At 48.2% G+C, this 18,479-nt stretch overlaps 1 protein-coding gene across 3 annotated transcripts in view; it reads left to right on the top strand.

Moving 5' to 3' along the window:
* Window positions 1-363: 363 nt before the first annotated feature.
* Window positions 364-18,479, top strand: part of GRM7 (glutamate metabotropic receptor 7) — a 303,828-nt gene continuing 285,712 nt past the window's right edge. For all 3 annotated transcript variants that reach the window (XM_056335569.1, XM_056335568.1, XM_056335570.1), the window contains exon 1: window positions 364-992. In XM_056335569.1, the coding sequence (XP_056191544.1) occupies window positions 438-992 (555 nt within the window). In that variant the 5' untranslated portion in view covers window positions 364-437. The remainder of the gene's footprint in view (window positions 993-18,479) is intronic.

Raw genomic sequence — 18,479 nt, 5'->3', positions numbered from 1 at the left:
GGAGCAGGGGTACCCCGGCTCTCCCCTTCCCCGGTGCCGTGGGGGTCCGGCCAGCCCCCGAGCCACCTGTAACTCCCCATCCCCTCCCCCTCCTCCCCAACACACACATCCTCCCCCTCCGGGGCAGGGCTAGCGGAGGGGACGGGGGCCGCCGCCCGGCTCCATCCCCATCCTCATCCCCATCCCCATCCCCATCCCCGGGCCGGGCTCGGTCGGCGCGGCCGCATCCTGCGCAGCGGCGGGCGGGGCGGCGGAGGGGGCGGGAGGCGGAGAGGACCGGCCACCATTTAAAGCGGTAGCGGCGCGGCGCGGCTCCTCAGTGCCGTGCTGCCGCGGAGCGCGGCGGAGCAGCCGCGGCCAGGGCGGGAGGGAGGGAGCGAGCGGCGGAGCGCCCGAGCCCCCGCTCCGCGCCCGGCCCGCCCGGCCCCGCCGGCCGCATGAAGGTGCAGGGCAGCGCGGGGCAGCGCCCGGGCGGCGGCACCATGGTCCGGCTGGGCAGGCTGCTGCGGCTCCTCACTCTGCTCAAGTTGCCCTGCTGCTTGCTGGAGTTCCTGCTCTCGGCGGCAGCCCAGGGGCAGGAGATGTACGCGCCCCACTCCATCCGCCTGGAGGGGGACATCACCCTGGGCGGCCTCTTCCCCGTCCACGCCAAGGGCCCCCCGGGCGTGCCCTGCGGGGACATCAAGAAGGAGAACGGCATCCACAGGCTGGAGGCGATGCTGTACGCCCTGGACCAGATCAACAGCGACCCGGACCTGCTGCCCAATGTCACGCTGGGCGCGCGCATCCTGGACACCTGCTCCCGAGACACCTACGCGCTGGAGCAGTCCCTCACCTTCGTCCAGGCTCTCATCCAGAAGGACACCTCCGACGTGAGGTGCACCAACGGGGAGCCGCCCGTCTTCGTCAAGCCGGAAAAAGTAGTTGGAGTGATCGGGGCGTCGGGAAGTTCTGTGTCCATTATGGTGGCCAACATCCTCCGGCTTTTCCAGGTAGGGCTGCGCCGGGTCGCGGAGCCGCGCCGCGGGGCTGTGCCTGCCGGGGCCGGGGGCTCCCGCGCTGCCCGCCGCCCACTCCGGCCGTGTCCCCCGGCTGCCTGCCCGCCGGAGCCCGCGCCTCCCTCGCAGCCACCCGCTTCGCCTCAGCATCCTCCCCCGTCTCCCTTCTTCACGGTGCGTGGCACTTTCAGGATTTATCACCCCATTTACAAGAAGCAATCCGTGAAGGGAAAGACGGGGGGGGGGGTGGGGTGGGGGGGGTGGAGGGGGGGTGGGCTTAAGAAAAAAGCAAAGGTGATGGCTTCGGTGGGTTTGCGTTAGAGAGAAACATCGCTCGGCAGGGATGCGGACGAAGGCAGCGGGGGCACGGCCGGGACGGGCTTCACGCATGAGATGTCCGCTCTGTGCGAGAGCGGGGCGGGGGGGGGGGGCGGCTTTTCCCGGCGGCACTTGGCCGGGCAACTCCGGGCGCCCAGCGGCTTCCCGAGGCCGCCCGCCCGCAGGGGTCGCGCAGACCCCCGACTGGCCGGGGGCGGCGGCGGGGAAGGGGCAGCGTGGCGGGCCCGTGGCGGGGGGCGGCTGGCCGGCGCCGGGCCGAGGCTCGGGCGGCTCTCACAGGCGCCGAGGGATGAGTGGGGCCGGCGGATTAAAGAACCGTGTGTGTGTGCAGTGCGGGGGAGACGCGCTGCAGCATCTGCCCGCTCCGCTGCCCGCCCCCCCCCCCCCCGCCCCCGGCCGGGCGCGCTGCGATCGCCCCCCACCCGGCACCGCCGGGGCTCAGCCTCACTGCCTCTTGGGGCACGGGAACCTGCGTGTGTGACCGTCCCCATCCCGCCCCGGGGGGCGCCCCAGGTGCGGGAAAAGGCACCTGCGCAGGGGCGGGGGTCCCCCCCGGGGCGGGGGGGGCAGCGGCGGGGCCCGGCGGCTCCGGCTGCTCCTTGGCAGCGATCGCGGGTGCGGTGACCAAACCGCCACCAGATGCATCGTGAGCAGCGGAGTTTCTCGCTTCCTATCCTACGCCTTCGCATGCGGAAGGTGGTGGTGGGGTTTATTTTTATTTTTGTGCAGCGGGCGGAGAGATCCTCCGCTTTTCCCAGCTGGAAACTTGTGAGGTTTTCACGGCAAATCCGCTCTCTGCTGTCAGCAGCCCTTGTTACTCCTCATTCCCATCTGGCTGCTGGTGCCAGGTACAGCCATCGCATGCCAGGCAAACGGAGCGATGCTCCTTCTCCCATCACTGCCCTTTGCACTGCCCAGCCAGACTGGGTCCTGTCTGTTTTCCTGAAAGGATGCTAAGAGGCTGGTTTTGTTTTCCTCCCTCGCCTCCCCCCTCTTGGCAAATTAAAATGTACCTCGTATTGCTCCTGGATTCAGCGATGTGCCAAATCTCTCACAATTTGTGCAGCGATAACGTGTGGGTCTCCCTGTTGAAATGCTACCTCTGAGGAAGCGGCCCGGCTCGCATGTGCGATGCGAGCCAGCTTGGCATGGCTCAGTTCGCTGTCCTTGTATCTGTTCGAGGCTTCTTGCATTACAAACACCCCTTCCTGGGCTGCAAAACAGATGATCTCATGTTCTGCTCGAGCTGGAGCCGAGAAGCTTGGAGGGATGCGAGCGGTGCTGAAGTTCTGCTGAAGTACTGGTTCAGCAGATGCTGATCTGCCGTGGACTTGCACCAGCCAGTAGATTGAAATTAGCCAACTGTTTTATACTGCATCTTGTTCAAGAGCAAATCCTGGGCACTCTCCACCGAGATCTCCTTCAGTAGGAAACCCTGGGCACCGGGAGCCTTTTGTGTCATGCCATGATACCTGCAAAATCTTTGGTGATATATTACGTAATGGGATTTGTAGAAAATAAGACATTTGGGCAGTTTCTGCATGTGGAGACATTTATACAAATCTAAATATTTTAATGTATTGTGACTAAGCATCTGTTCGCAATTGCTTTTTAACCAAATCATCCGGAAAGCAGGAACTGGTACATACTGAAAGAGATTTTACTGAATATGTATTTTGCAGCTTGGCTCTGCCTTCTTCAGGCAGATTTTTCATGCAAAAAACCTGTTCCCCGTTGTCCTCTCCTTTAAACCACAGTTCAGAATGTGTCCCAGCCAGGGAGAAATAAGACACAGACCTGTTTTAAGAGACAGGAGGAGAACTAGACCTATTAAGCACCGTTTGGTGGGGGTGGGTGAGAAGCTGTTAAGTGATTGGAAAGAAAAAAAAAAAAAAACAACCAACTACCCAACCACAAAAAACTCGTTAACCTAAATACTTTTGCAAATGGGTGAGCTGTTGCAGCCAGCTTGCTTCTCCTGGGTCACTGTAGGTTTTACTGACCCTGGCGGTGGGGTGAGGGGTGGGTAAATGGCTCATGGACAGTTATTTTCATGTCCAAACTGGCTTTTCCCTGACATCTTGTAGATGAAAACTCTTTCCATCTGTGGAGGGCTCTGCAAAGAAATCTTACCAGTGTTTACATTTCTGTGACAGTATCTTGGAAGAGAACTATTTGTCCTCTACTTTCATGCAGGGAGAAAATACATACATAAACTCATATGGAGCGCAGTGGGATTTCCTCAGCTGGCTACTGATGCTTAAAGGGCTTCCTCCCCAGGATGGGTGAGATTTAGGCTATTCATCTTCCTCTCGGCAGGTGAAGTTACGATCTCTCTCCATGCAGCTCACCTGTCCCCAATCTAGCACAGAGCTTTGAGAGCATCTTCAGCTGATGCCAACAGGTGGATCAGCAGGGGAAAAGGACACCGAGGTCCTCTGGTTGGAATCCATCTGTGTAATTACTGTGTGAAGTTTTGTAGAAGCTTTCCTTTTGTAAAAAATGATGTGAAGGATCTACATTAGACTTGAGCTTTTTCCTGTGTGATGAAAGCAAAAATCCCTCCCCCTGCCTCTCTGTCTCTCTCTGCTTATCCCTGAATTGCACCTTTGAGAAAAGATGATGGGAATGGTTGGGATGGGAGTGTGTGTGGGGTGGGGTGTCCCCCCGCCCAGGTGCTGTGAGTAAGGCCCCAAGCCCCAGCTGCTGCCGAGCAAAGGGAAGCTATAACCCCGACTGCCTTTGAGTGATGTGTGGGTGCTGGTGGAGCAGAGCTGTCGTGCTGCTGAGGCTGGGGTCGCCACTCGCTCCGACTCACGCAGGATGTGTTGGTGCGTCGCAGGTGGGCGCAGGAATTGCTGGTGAGGGCAGTGTGTCTCCTAAGGCCAAGTACCTGAGGATTTCTCTGCCAGAATTACAGCTAATGAGAGATGCATCTGCCCTGCAGAAGTGCAGGTTTATAGGAAGGGGAGCCTTTACGCCCCTGTTCAGGATCTGTCATTGCCAGCAGCTAACTTTGTGTGGGACCTTCCTGGAGTTCCTTCAGTTACAATGTTCAAGAGCATCCCAGCCACGCGGCAAGGGCCCACCCTTGGGAGCAAGTTAGACCCTCATAGCTGAGACTTGTCGAAGCGCAGTTGCACGTGTGACTTGCTTTTGAAGATGATGCAGACGAGCTCTCTCCAGTTTGGCAATTCTTACCTTGGAAGGGGTCGAGCTGGGGGGATGCATCTGGCTGGATGCTTTATTTCTGCATCTCCGTTCTTTAACTTCATCCTCTCCAGAAGCAGGGATGCAAGTGCCCTGACTGGAGCTCATGTGAGAGAGCTCCTACTGACTATGTCCTTCTCCTAGGGCTTGTGCCCTGGCCGGGAGGGACCGGTGGGCTGTGGGCTCTGGGAGCTGTGCTGCATGGGGCGGGTGTGCTGCCCGGCACCCAGCGCCTGTGTCTTTGCTGCAGGGCGGTGGATTAATGCAACAGAAGGGATATTGCCATGTGTGGTGGACTGTGGAGATATAAATGCATGAGTATTCAAGTATGTGAAATACAGTGATTTTTTCAAAATAAAATTCTATTAGGGCATGCCAATAAATAGTATGCTGACTGTAAATTAAATACCTATTCTAAAAATAAAACAAACAATTTGGAAAGCTGTTTCCAAATGCATCAGGGAGTTCAAGGCAATATGTTTCTAGGCTGCTAGCTTTGCATTGTAAAAAATACTGTTACTTCAGTGTCATAGCTTTCCTTACAAATTCAACTCCATGAAATGCAATAACTAGGCTGAAAAAAATTGCCAAACGTTTCATCTGTTTCATATTTTCTGGGAGTAGAACCGTGCAATATGGGAAATATCAGCACAGTGATTTTTTTATACTGCAGAACTAATTTTCAAACTCCCTTAGAACTACAGACTTCCCATTACAAGCTTTAATAATGAACTAATTACTGCTTCAGGTGTCTGTCCTTGGTGGATGCAATTTTAAGTAGTCAATCCACAATCGTTCTTTCTTGTCTAAACACCTTTTGCTTTTATCAGTGATGGTTCTTGTGGCATGTAGGGGTGTGTTACCAAGCCCCTTCAGGGAAGTTTTTAGAAACCAGCGTGGGATAAAGGAGCACGATGAGGCTGGGGTATAAATTTTGAAACTTCCCTTGCATCCCTTGGGGGCTTTTGGCTATATTTCCATCTGCGGGTGCCTTTGTACTAAATGAGAAGGATGAAAGCTGCAGCCCTGCCTTCTGCTCTAGACACAATGAAGCCAGTAGAAATGTGATTATTGGGAAAGGAATACAGCCTAAAAGTGCAGCTCCTAGTTGGATGCTGCTTTTTCCCTTAGAAAAGGGCATGCATTTTCCAAGGCACTCCGAGTGAGGACATCTTCTATGCTGCCGCAGTGGTCGCTGTCTGCATCAACAAGCTGTGGCTGACTGAGCTGCGATGTTCGAGGTGCTGCAACTGGTGTCCAGGGAGGCTGTGGTTCTCTCCCAGCTTCTGGCTGGAGGGGATGGAGTGTGGCTCTTGGCACATTGTGCCTGTTCCTGCCAGCTCTGCAGCGCAGTCACGGGGCAGGAGGGTGAGGGGCTCTATGAGAATGGCTTTGCAGAATGTGCGGTCCCATGATTTCAAGAGATTCTTCTCAAGTGTTTGTTTTTATAATTAATTTTATGCTGTTCATCTGGTCGGTTTCTAGGAACTCCTTCCCTCTGCAGCAAAGCATTTGCAAACGGATCGTTCCTCCCTCTCTTCCCCCTTGTTTCAGTTTCCTGCAGGAATATGGGATATAGGCCTGATGGTTTCCATTTATGTAGGTTCTGGGTGTAAAGGCAGAGACTCCTGTCGAGCCTCCTCCTGCTGAACTTGACTTAATGAGATGGTAGTAAATGGCCAATTTAATTGACTGCAATGTACCTGCCATGGGGGGATTCTTGGGTTATCGCTGGTATTTGGGAAGAAATCTTAACAGTCTTTAGCAATGTTTTCCTCTAGATGCTAATACATTTCCAACTCATTACCAGTTTATTGCATTTTCCTCTTCTAACTTTTAATAAGACAATATTGGTCTTAGGAAGTGGATTAATGATTCATTTGATAAAAGATATTTCAGGAGAACCATACATTTTTCAGTGAGACTCATATAGAAGATTTAGGAAAAAGCTGAAAATAGGAAATGGTAAACTTTAATTCTTTGCCTCTTTTCAAAGAATGTCTTTTGTGTTTCTCAGCAAGCTTTCATTTTCATCAGCCTCTAAGTATTTATCCTTGTTACTGATGCACCAAATACATGTCAACAGGCTGAGCCATGCAGTTCTTCCGTAATGTTGAAACACCAAGCTACATTTAATAGATGTGGAATCTTATTTCACCTGTATAAACTGAAAGTAAAGGAAAATCCTTGCTTCAAGAATTCACAGGTTTTGTGTGGAGTTACTAATGGGAGGCTGGAGGTGCTATCGTTATGTTTTTCTGGAACACAGTGTTTTGAAGGTAAAATTTACTTTCTTGATAAGGCATAATTCAATATTAGCAATAGTTTTGGCTCTTAATCTGTTTTGACTGTCTCAGTGTAGATGTTAGGTAGCTATTTGGGAGAAGACTGGCTCTGCCAGGGAAATGATGCTCACCCATGGAGAGAGACCGGGAGGGATGATGGTGCTTCTGTGAGCAAAGGATTAGCTGACAATTGGGACTGGCATGGGGGCAGCGAAGGGGGATGCTGGAACATGTCAGCTTGTACGGTGGAAGTATATATTCAGCAAGGACACTTGTGTGGTTCCCAATCTACTCTTTGCAGTGAAATAAGGTGACCTCTTTGGGATGACGAATGGAAGGATCATTTCAAAGCATTAATTTTTATGAAAGAAATATTGATCTTTTTTTGAATCTCATAATACTAATATTGTAAAACTACATGTACTATATTCTGTATTTTAGTCTATTAAATGAGTTTTGCTTGGAGGCATTAAAACCATCTGACAATACTCCGCATTGTGATATCAGATGTTGTTATTTCTATTTATAGTGATATTCAAATTAATCTCAATGAGTGACAATGCTGACTGTCCCAGACATAGGACTATGATGAATTTTATCATAATACTGGAAGATACGAAGCATGTAATTAAGGCTGTTTGGAGAGCATGGAATCCAATACAGTCAGGTCATTAGTGTGGTAAAGTGGGTATCCAGGCAGAGAGAAATCTGAAGAAAAACAAGTATTTCTAAAGCCTTCCTCATTACTGATGATTCACAAGGTCCTATAAAGCCCTTCTGCTGAATACAGTAGAGGTATTCTGAATCATCAACAATTTACCCTGGAATAAGGCATGGTCCTGTTATGGGCTGCTAAAATATGGCAGCCCTGCCTCACCAGGCCACCGATCACTTGTGCACAGGCACCACATGTTTTACCTTGCTGGGGTAGCTTGTAGCTGCAGAGCTAGCATAGTTCTTCCATGCAGTTGTACTGCATCAGGAAGAAAGACTTCAAATGACAGCAGTGATTATGTAGGAATGGTCTAAAAGCTCTTTAATCTCCCTGTGTCCCCTCATCGTGGGGCCATTGTGCCACCCCTGCACAGACAGTGCAGTGGAGGTTGCCAGGAGGTTGCCATCTTTCTTTTTTTTTTTTTTTTTGTAGCTCAGGGCTGTTGAACATGATGGAGCTGGTACTAAGGTGGGGTGCCCGGGCTAAAAAAGCCCTTTGCCAGCACCATGCCTGTGCAGAGCTGGTGGCAGGGTGCAGGATGGTGCAGCCTGAGCACACCTCCAGTGGGGCAGCTGCCGAGACCTTCACATCGGGGTCACACTGCTCCTCTGGGGACCAGTATCTCCATTTCACAAAATTTGACAAGTGGTGTTACGTTTCCAGAGAAACAATAACTCCAGCAGTATTGCCCATCTTCCCTCTACTTTAGTCTGTACTGTGGTAAGTGAGTGATGCTTTTGCTGTGTCATTTAGGATGTTCAGGAGAGGCATTAGCATGCTGTATGAATGCGAGCGTGTTGCAAAGTATATATCCTCTTATTCCTTGGCTCATGGGGTAATGCGGGCCAGTGCCTCACTTCCAAGTGCTTTGAAATGAACTTGGCAAGCATGCCCAAACCCCTGTGAAGTGCTCCTGATTAGAGATCACCTTTCTCCTTGCGTTGAGATCATGTGAAGCACTTGGGCTACCTGGCCTCTGATTTGAATGGCAAGAGAAGGCAGGCTGGGGAGACCTTCCCTTCCAAACACCCTGCGCTGCCTGGAGTGGCACAGATAAGACCTTTTCACTCGCAGGGCACATCAAATACCTCTGGTTTTGTGAAGAGGATTGCCTGGCCTCTGTGGGTGGAGGGGACAGTTAGCAGCAGTCCTAGGTTGCAAGGTTTCCTTCTGATGATGGTTCTGCTTAATGTCTATGAATGTGTTCATGTATGTAGGTGTTTATATAGATATATACATATTTGCATTAAAAACTTAGTATTTCTTTTTGTAGACGTTCATGCTGTAAGCACAAGTGACCTGTCTTTTAACTTTTTGCTGGGGGGTAGGGCTGGGAAGGGGGGAGCAGGCACCAGTGCCGGGCCATGGTGGGTGAGGACGGGGCAGAGTGTGCCTCTGCCGCCGTCAGTGTGCCGACAGCCGTGTCACCTGCTCGTCTGGCTTTTCGGTTCTGTCTGTCTCGTGTTATGATGATGTTAGGACTCTGAAGAATCAATGATGTGTGATTAATAGAGAAAGGATGTGTTTTAGTAATACAGAGCCACCTCAAAGGCGTTCAGCGGTACAGTCAGCGGGTTGTGTTCAGGCTTGGCTGTTCCTGTCTGGGAAGGGAGCAAAGAGAGGACAGTCGTAACACCTGTGGGAAGCGGGGAAGAGGGTGGAGAGGTCGGCTTGTGGCTGGTACGGGGTGAGAGGGTGCTGGAGGGAGGATGCCCTGCGGGACCAGCTCTCCCTTTCCACCCAGCAGCAGGAGCCTCGGGTCTTCCCCCAACAGCAGCTGGGGTGGCTTTCTGGACCCAGGCACAGGCAGAGGGGCTGGACAGCAGGGCTGTGGTGGTGCTTCCCTTTGTGGCAGGCTGCTGGCCCTGTGCCTGCCACCTGGGTCTCTGCCTGGAGCCTGCCCTGACAGAGCTGAGGGAGAGCTGAGGTTGGGGTGGAGGAGCTGAGAGGGGTCACTGTGCAGCACATTGCCCTGGGAGGGGAAGCAGCCAAGGTCAGGTTTGGTGTCTGCACAGCCCAGGTCAGTGCCAGGTGGTGATGCGCAAGTCCCAGGAAGGACAGAAACCCATCAGTGTGTCACAGGCTGGGTGACTGCCACGGGGCTGCTCACCTTAGCCCAAGGGCAGTGCCTTGCTGGAGCTACTGTAGTGCCTCCAGTTCAAAAGCCAGATAATTTGGACCTGGTTTCGGTGTGGTCCCTGTGCTCCCCTGCCTGCTGTAGATACGTCCTTAGATCTTGCTCTTACAGTTTTACAGCTGTTTTTGGCTTTTCACTTGCGGGTATAACAACTGCTGACAAAGCCAAAACCTTAAGCTGTAGTTGTCCTGAAAAATGACTCTGATCCAGGTTCTCCTCAGGTGGGTTGGTACAAACCTGTATCTCCACTTCCTTCATTAGAAATGTTAAATTTCTGTGGCTGATAGCAGGATGTAGCACACAGCCCAGCGTGCTCAGGGTGCACACAGCCGGTGGGGTTCAGGGATGCGAGCCCCACAGAAGGAGCGTGCATCGCGGCTGCCAGCGCCGCAGCCTGCTCGGAGCTGGAGGGCGAGCTCCAAAACACCGTGCCACCTCCGAACAACTCTTCTCGCTAGAAACGTGAAAAAGCTGCTTGTAGAGTGGGTTTTAGGGTTTTCAAGGGTTAACTGGAAAAGTCATCCTTTTTGTTCATAAACCAAATTTCAGTTACAGAAACGATGGTGTAAAAGTGAATATAGATCCCTGCATGTCATTTTTATAGCAGCCATTTATTACTATCCTACACAAAGGCTCTAATCCTAACTTTTCTTAGAAGAGTGCCCATACATAAATAGGACTATAAATCCAAAGACTGTAGAGGATGGAAACACATGCTTTTCTTAGCACAGTCTTCCAGCATTTTCTTTGAGTGCTTCAGCACCGGCTGATGTCAGCGGGAGGGCAGCAGGCTGGTCGGGGCTCTGGCTGGTGTGCTTGGAGGCATCCCTTTGTCCTGGTAGCATCCCCTCAATCTCCCGCTCTGCCCCCCCCAGGTGCTCCCTTCCCGTTTTCTGGGGGTAGAGGTGTCAGCCTGCCTCCTGCCGTGGTGCTCCCTATCTGTGCTGAGTCACTGCCCTGGGATGGGACACGTACTGCCAGGCTGGTCCTCGCAGATGCTTGCCTCAGCTCTTCTGTAAACTTTTCTGAATATTCTAGAACCTCCTTGAAAGACTGGGTTTTTTTTCCTCTTAATAGTCAGCTTGTATCCTCTTTGCTGGAAATTTTCTGTTTGTTTGGACTGTAGTTTCACAGCGGGCTACAAGGCTTAAGTGCAGCACAGAACGCAATAGGCATCTTCCTAAAGCGAGACTTCTGCTCTCCCTTTTTTTGCTGGAAGCTGGGTACAAGAAGGAGAGGTGCTGAATGCTGTAGTGGGAGAGATTTATCTGCAAGATTAACATCCACTCAGCTGGGACTTGTGAAACTCCATCTCTGCCCGATTCAGGCTCGAGATGTTAGCTTAAATTTCCGGTGGTCTGGGTGGGTACTAGTGGTTGTTTTAAATTCTGTTTCGTCCCAGCAGCACATTTCCAGTCTAGACTATCTGTGTTAAAAGGCAACCAAACAAAAATCCCACAAGACATTTGTTTCCATAGTAGCCCTTGTTTAAAGAACTGAAAATTTTCCATATGAAGGAAATACTAAACACAGAATTAGGATTTTATTATCTTTGATGGAGAGGGCAGAGTGTTCAGGATCTCAGGAGACCTTCGTACCTACGTTGTCTCAGATGGAAGTGCTCAGGTTTGGTGCCTCACAAGTTTTTCTCTGCTGACGTTTTAGAATTTGTGTAGAGTAAAGCCTTCTGCAAGCTCATATGTAGAAGATTTTCTAATAAATTTATTATTTCATAAATATTTTAATAACAGTAATTATGCATTCATCAGAATGGAGATTTGTTTCAGTGTCATTAAATTCAGCCTCATAATTATATGCATGGTATTTTTGCACACAGTACAAACTCAGTGCAGTTGCTTTGTAAATGTATTGCAGCACTTGGCAACACAGGAGGAATTTACATCTTTGCAGGACTGTTGTCTCCAGCTATTGGCATGTTCGGTATACCAAGAAGAGCGGGACAGCAGGAAATTTTCCTCCATGAGAATGGAGGATTTGGGCCTTAAGAAGTGCAGCAGGCTTCTATTTCCAGCAACAACAACCGATGAGCTCCTTAATACAAGATCACAGATAAAATGCAAATTTGCACATACTGCAACAGCCACCACTGCTTACTGGGCTATCAAAATGCTGCTGAGATTGATACCAGTTTGCTTTTGAAATACATCTATAAATTATTTTTGTGATAAATCTCTACCTTTTTTAACACAATTTTTTTTCCAGATATCTGAAGATAAACATAGATAAGTTAGTATTAGAAGTTCCATTGCCAAGGAAAGCTTGACTAGATTGAGTACAACTCTGATGGCAAATTCTTTTCTTTGTGAATATAGCCCTTTATCCTGGGGGAGCCATGCATTTGCTGGTTTCTAAGACCTCTGCTCGATAAACACAACTTGATAAGCTTATCAACATTTTTGTTTTCAGTTGTGGTATCAGAGACTGCTGATGTTGAATCCCAGTAATACAAGACCTGAGGATAGGTAGAAGCATATACTTTCTAATTGAAAAGTGAAACAAACATAATATATTTTCCAGGATGAGCTCAACTGGCCCTAAAGATTTGATAGATCTCTAATGCTCATCTTGAGTTGTGACAGTGTATCCCATGGATCTCAGTACTTCATTTCCATGTTAAAAAAAATAAAAAGTCAAATGCAACTTGATGGAATGTCACATATCAGCCTGTATCTTGTGTATCTCAAGGACAATGCCGAGTTTAGTATTCACCGTGTTACATTCTCCATTGATTCCCCAGTCCCCAGCCTTCAGCATTTGAATGTCCTTTGACGCGTAGGTCCATAACCACCTCTCGTGTGCTGTAACACGTATTCTGCCTGTGTCCAGCGTCTGCTGCTGCTCTCCCTGTAACACTTCGAAGTTCAGGACTTGCACCTCTGACAGAGCTGACAGAGCCAGAACAAGCTGTGTTGCCTCCTCACCTTCTTGTCCTTCCTATTGCGTATAAAATGGAGTTGATGAAGGCCTCTCTGGAGCATTGTTACTGTTACCTTCCTTGTGGTATCTTTTCCACTTGCTTTCTCTTGTGTTTTCCACCCTGACCCACAGGATAAACCCTTCCTGCCCTCACATGAGGGTATGTTGGGACCATGGTTTCCCAGATGGCCATGCCACCTCCTCCTGGTTAAGGAGGGCTGATGGCATAGCTGGGCTTATTCAGTTTAAAACAGTGATTCTGCATGGCTGGGGTCAAGTGCCCCACTGATGGATGTGTGTGGAGCTCTGACAGCTTACACCAGCTGAGGCTGTGGCTTTCTTTTCTATTTATTTATTCCCTTTGGAAACAGGTACATTCCCCTCTTCTGTAATCTTTGGGACATCAGATATGTTGAGATGCCCTCAATGTGTTGGCATTGCTCAGGGCGATGCATAACAGAGACAAATACGAAGCAGTAAGGTACCAGTTAGTCTAATGGATGGCTGAAAGCTAATAAATTCTCCTGTTGTCTTGAAGTTAATGACAGCTCGTAAAAGCCTAGACAGAATCACCACCAGTTTTAATTGTGCTAGTGCCTTGCCGCTGTAGACGCAGGACTAAGTGCCTGGAGTTGTTTCCCGTGCTGATCCTATCAAGATGGAGTCTTAACAGGTAGGATCAAGGCCAAATCCCATTTATTAAAAAAATGGCAGGAATAAATAAAAAGTTAAAGGGAAGCTGTCGACTCAAATTTGGCTGGAAGCTGTTATTTTTATAGAAATAAACCCCAGCCCTAATAGAGGTGTGTTAGTGATTTTAAAAGAAGGTTATTTTGCAGTAATACTTGAATGCACAGAAATGATATTGACAATAAAAATTAATAAAAATTACTTTCTGTGGTTCTGTAGTTTTTCTGTCTGACAGCAGTACAGAAATCAGTGATGTAAAGGAAATCACCTTTTTAAGGTTTTTTTTTAAGCTTTTTAAGATTTTAACTACTGTCTTGAAGGACTTTCAAAATTAGGAAAGGCTGTTTTGATGTCTTGATTTCCCCAGCAAGTCTATGGCCAATGGGAGCTCCCTGCCTGTTCCAGTGCTTGGAAACATTTCCTGTAGTAGAATGTTCGTGTCCTAAGTAAAGTGATTTGTGTACTGTACAGGATTCTGGAAGTTGACACCAAAAATTAATTTTCCGTCTGCCTGCAGCAACCATGATGGCATCAGCCCTTGGGGAGCTACAGCTTGTTTTCACTTTGTGAGCTAAACTGGATGTGTGGAAATGGAGTGGTGGCTTGACTTCCTCGAGCTGTGTGGAGGATGTCCAGGACAGCCGCAGGAGCAAGTCTGTAACAGACGGAGATCCATAACGCATCCCGAGGGGAGACAGGGTGGGTGGTGTGCAGGGCTGCAGAGCAGAGGTACGGAAGCCCGTTGAAAGGCGGCTTTGCATCTTTAGGAATGCTTTTGTGAAATGATAAACTGTGAAGGGTATTGAATCCATGAAGAAATGAAAGAAATAACAAATACAGTTTTTCCCATCTGTGATAAATGTATTTGGCTAGAGAATCAAATTGTTATGGAAAAAGCCTCCAAACCCCGTGCTTATTTTCTCAGGAAGGATCTTCTTACATTTCAGAGGAAAATAAATACCTCTAAGCACAAAAGCACTGAGGAGTGAGGCTGCTGATAACTCTTCTGTAAAATGTCCTGCTTGAGACAAGCTAGGCTGGTGCTGCTCTCTCTAAGAAATCTATCCGTTGATGAAATAATAATTGCTTATTCACCTGTGCATGATATGGCTATGTTTGTGATAAATGCACATATGTGAAATAAGCCCATGTTTGTTTCTGAGCGCGCAACTATGCTGCGCTGTAACCCTGCACTTCATATTTAAATATGTAACAACCCTTTAATGACTGTCACAACCTGGTGAAAAGGGGTGAAAATGCCACGTGCAGGTTTTCAGCAGGGCCATTCGCCGATGCCCTCAGCCTGGCTTTGGAGCGGATCTGGACTCCTCTTGCGGGGAGCAGGGCGCATTTGCACCTTAGAGGCAAGTACATGCCGCAGCAGCCAGGCAGCTGAGCTGTATCATTCATGCTCTAAACTCTGAAAAAAGTTGCAACAGTTTATCAAAAACATTAACTATTTCACAGAGCGAACTAGCTGATTTGTGGTACCTCTGTGCGGCAAATCAATTATGTACATTCTTACGCAATGGTTTATTTATACATAACGCTTTGTTTTGCCTTGTGCTACTTTTTCTAATTGAATATTTTAGCAATGGATGTGTGTGCTTCTCCCTCTTCCCTCCCTCAGCTGTTCCTCACTCAGCTCCTAAACAGTCTGGAAAATTGGTCTGACAGTTGATCCTAATCTCCAGGGTGGATTTTAGATAAGATGCTATTGGGTTCATAAAATGAAGGTTTTTTACTTGTGGCATTATAAAGGTATCTTTGAGCTAGCAAAACTATCAAACTGTTCTGTCTTTCCTACTGTGTTTGTAGAGCATGTTAAGTCTTATTCCTTAAATTAAAATAAATACAGCACACATTAAAAATAACAAAAATAATGAGGTGTAGTTTAAACACACAGCTAGGAGAAAACACGATCTTTCTCAATTGCATTGTGTTTGTACTGTTCATGAATCTTTTTGTCATATTTGTTGACTTAGATTGTATTTTTTTAATGTGCTCCGTGAAGATAAATTAAAAATGCCAGTTATTTAATGAAATAAAATTGCACTGAGGTTTGTGCTGCTTTACCTCTCAGATTTGTGCTTGGCATTACACCTGCTGCCCTGACAGGTTCTTGGTGGTGCTGTGGTTTGCTAAGAGGCGAGCTGAGCCTGGGCTGTAGTGCTGATTTACTTCAGCATTATCTGGGGAAGGGTGGAAACGCGCCCTGGGGTTTGAAGAGGTTGGGGATTGTCAAAGCCAGTAAGTGGAAATAAAGTGCATTTCCAGTTCCTCCCATTTTCATTTTATCCCAGCCTATGTCTGAAAACCAAGTCATTATATTGATTGTTACTGTAAAACTTAATAAGACATTTGGGTTTTTAACTGGTGATGGACTTTTGGAGAGTGTTTCAATGGTGAAAATTAAAGTTACAATGAATTACTCAGACCCTGTGTTTGCAGTCATCCTTCTTACTGCACCGGTGCTCTCTGGGTGATACTCTTCCCATGGTCTGTGCTTGCAGGGTCAATTCCTTAGTTTGCTTTGGGATGGCTAAATCCATGCTTACTTTGGTTGACCAATGGACATAATGGGGATGCTTTGTCCCTGCTGTACTGGGAGCATTTGCTCATGGTCCATGGTGTTCCCCTGGGGATACTGGGACAGCAGATGATGCAGGACCTAGTGTCTCCATTGAAATCCTACAGCATGCCTTATAGCAAGCCCTTAAGGAAAGCATCCATGTGCTTAGTGAATTACCTGGGATGCTTATTGCGGGCAAGGGGCATATTCAGGCTGAATGACAGCCTGTCGCTGCACAGAACAAAACACTCTTATAAGCTACAGCAATTATAAAAATAAAACCAGGGAGAAAATGGACTTGAAGGTACATAGCACTCAGGCAGAGGGGAATTGGTCCTAATGGGCCTTGAGCTGTGCTAGCGATGGAGGGCTGTGAGCTCAGCCAGGGCAGCTAGCTGCAGGTGGGGGCAACGCTACTGCTTTCATATGTCTCCCCTTTTCAAGTTTATTTTTATTCCTAATTTGGACAAAGAACTCCCTCAGACTTGACCTTCTTTTTGTTTGGCTGCTGCAAGGGGCTGCTGGTAGCTGGGCTGGGTGTCGCTTCTCTCTGAGGGGTGATAGGGAAATCATCTGCAAGAATGTGGCTGCTCTGTAGGACTTGATTTTGCAAAAAACTTCCCTTATATGAAATCTGTTGGGCCTAGGTTAGATAATACCTGATTTCAAAAAATAATACATGACCTGACTTCTGAGTCTAGCAGATGAGTATAAGCCAGGGAAGACAGATGTGATTTTTATCCACTCCTGCACTCTCCTTGCTCAGTCCTGCAGCTTCTCAAGTGGGTCCCTGGGGCTGCTGGGGGGGCTCGACTCGTACCCAGGGACCACCAAGTCACTCCCCAGTTGCCCGGGAATCCCCCCGGGCGCTCTGGCCGTTCTTGCTGCTGCTTTCTGCAGCCCAGGGATGTGCAGAGGACCCTCAGCACAGAGCGCTGGGGTGGGCAGGGTCTCTGTGTTCCTTGTGCTGGCGCGTGGAGGAGCTCTCTGGAGCCTCGCAAACTTGGCAAGTTTATTGTCAGAACAGCAATAAAAAGGAAGGAAAACAATTTTTGTTCTCCAGGTCATTTTTCCCCCACTCACCTCTCCCCCAATGCTCACATAAATTAAACAAAACGTGGCACAACTGGAATCTGTTTTCCACAACAGTTGGCAAAACATAGTATGTACTGTTAAAGCTGAATCCTTTGGCAGATGCAAAACCTACAAAGCATTTTATTTTTTTCTTGCAAAAAAACCCCAAACCCATACTGCTCATTTTAATTTCAGGCATCAGAGATAGAAGAAAAATATTTGTAAGAGATTGTTTGGGTTTTTTGAGCTATAAAATATACCCTGTCATAGAATTCAGGGTGTAACTTAGCAGAATTTGTGTGTAGTACATAAATCCTTCACCGTGAGGACTATCCTAAGTACGTGTGTCTGGAAAGCTGTCCAACGGGGTTTTGGCCTCAACTGGGGCTTCTAACTGCCAGTATAATACTAAAAATGTACAAATTATTGTAATGACAGTGCATAAAGAGCTGTTGTCTTAGCTAGAGGGAATTCGTCAGTAGAATTGCAGAGATCGCCCTCACCTTAGGATTTTTGCTCATTGTCTTTCAGAGATGAACATAAAATCTACCCATAAATAACCAACTCAACTTTTTCTTCCACAGCTTTGAAAAGAGAGAAGCCCTGACAATAGTCTAACAGACCAATAAAGTGAAACGTCTTCTCATGCAAAAAAATTTGAATAAATAAAAATAATCCTGTTGGCTTTTAACTCAGATTAATTTCTGACTGCCAGGATTGCTGACTTTTCAACGTACTGTATATTGGCTTGAGAATCCCAGTGGATCAGAACAATGCACGTTATTTTGACAATTAAGTATTGTGATCGTTATTGGTTGTGGTTAGGTGGATGTGCTGCTATTGTCAATGGCTTTGATGTAGTGGTAGATGGAAAGAGTTGTGGTAAAATCTGGGTTGTGTGTTGGCCAGTAATTGCGCTGAAGTTACCTCTGGCATGACCCAAAGGTGCTGTGGATGAATGCAGCATTATGGGAGCCTCAGCTCTCTCCCAGCATGCTTGAGGACGAGCACCTTTTTCTTGGCAGTACAAAGGGAATCAATGATAACTTTAACTTCTGTGCAAGAAACTTATCCCCAAGTGTCAGAAGTAAAACCTTGCTTTTTCAGCTTCAAAACTGCAGGTGGTTGTTACTGGGGCTCTGTTAGGACCAGCTCGCTGATGGCAGTGTGGCCAGCCGAGCACTGAGCACTGGAAATTCCAGCCCATCGACATTTTGGGGACTGCTGGGATGGAGCTCAAAAGGAAGCAAATATATGCCAGTATTATTTTTTTCTTCTTTGTGTTAAAATGAGCTTCTCAAGTTAATTAGTTACATTCCCCCCCCCCGCCCCCCTTTGCACTTTATCTCCAAATGAGTTGTTAAATTCACACCTTGTTGACAAGAACATAATTCTGGGGAGTAGTGATCACACACAGCTTTCCTGGTAACATGTCTAACCAGCAGAAGCTATGAGGTCCTGGTGAGACAGGAGCGCTGCACTGGAAAAAGAAACAAATGAAGCTGTCTAGATAAAAGGAGAA

Source organism: Falco biarmicus, chromosome 4 (assembly GCF_023638135.1).
Source record: "Falco biarmicus isolate bFalBia1 chromosome 4, bFalBia1.pri, whole genome shotgun sequence".
NCBI classification, from domain to species: domain Eukaryota; kingdom Metazoa; phylum Chordata; class Aves; order Falconiformes; family Falconidae; genus Falco; species Falco biarmicus.
The sequence above is the reverse complement of the archived record's forward strand: the minus strand, read 5'-3'. Positions and strand labels throughout refer to the sequence as shown.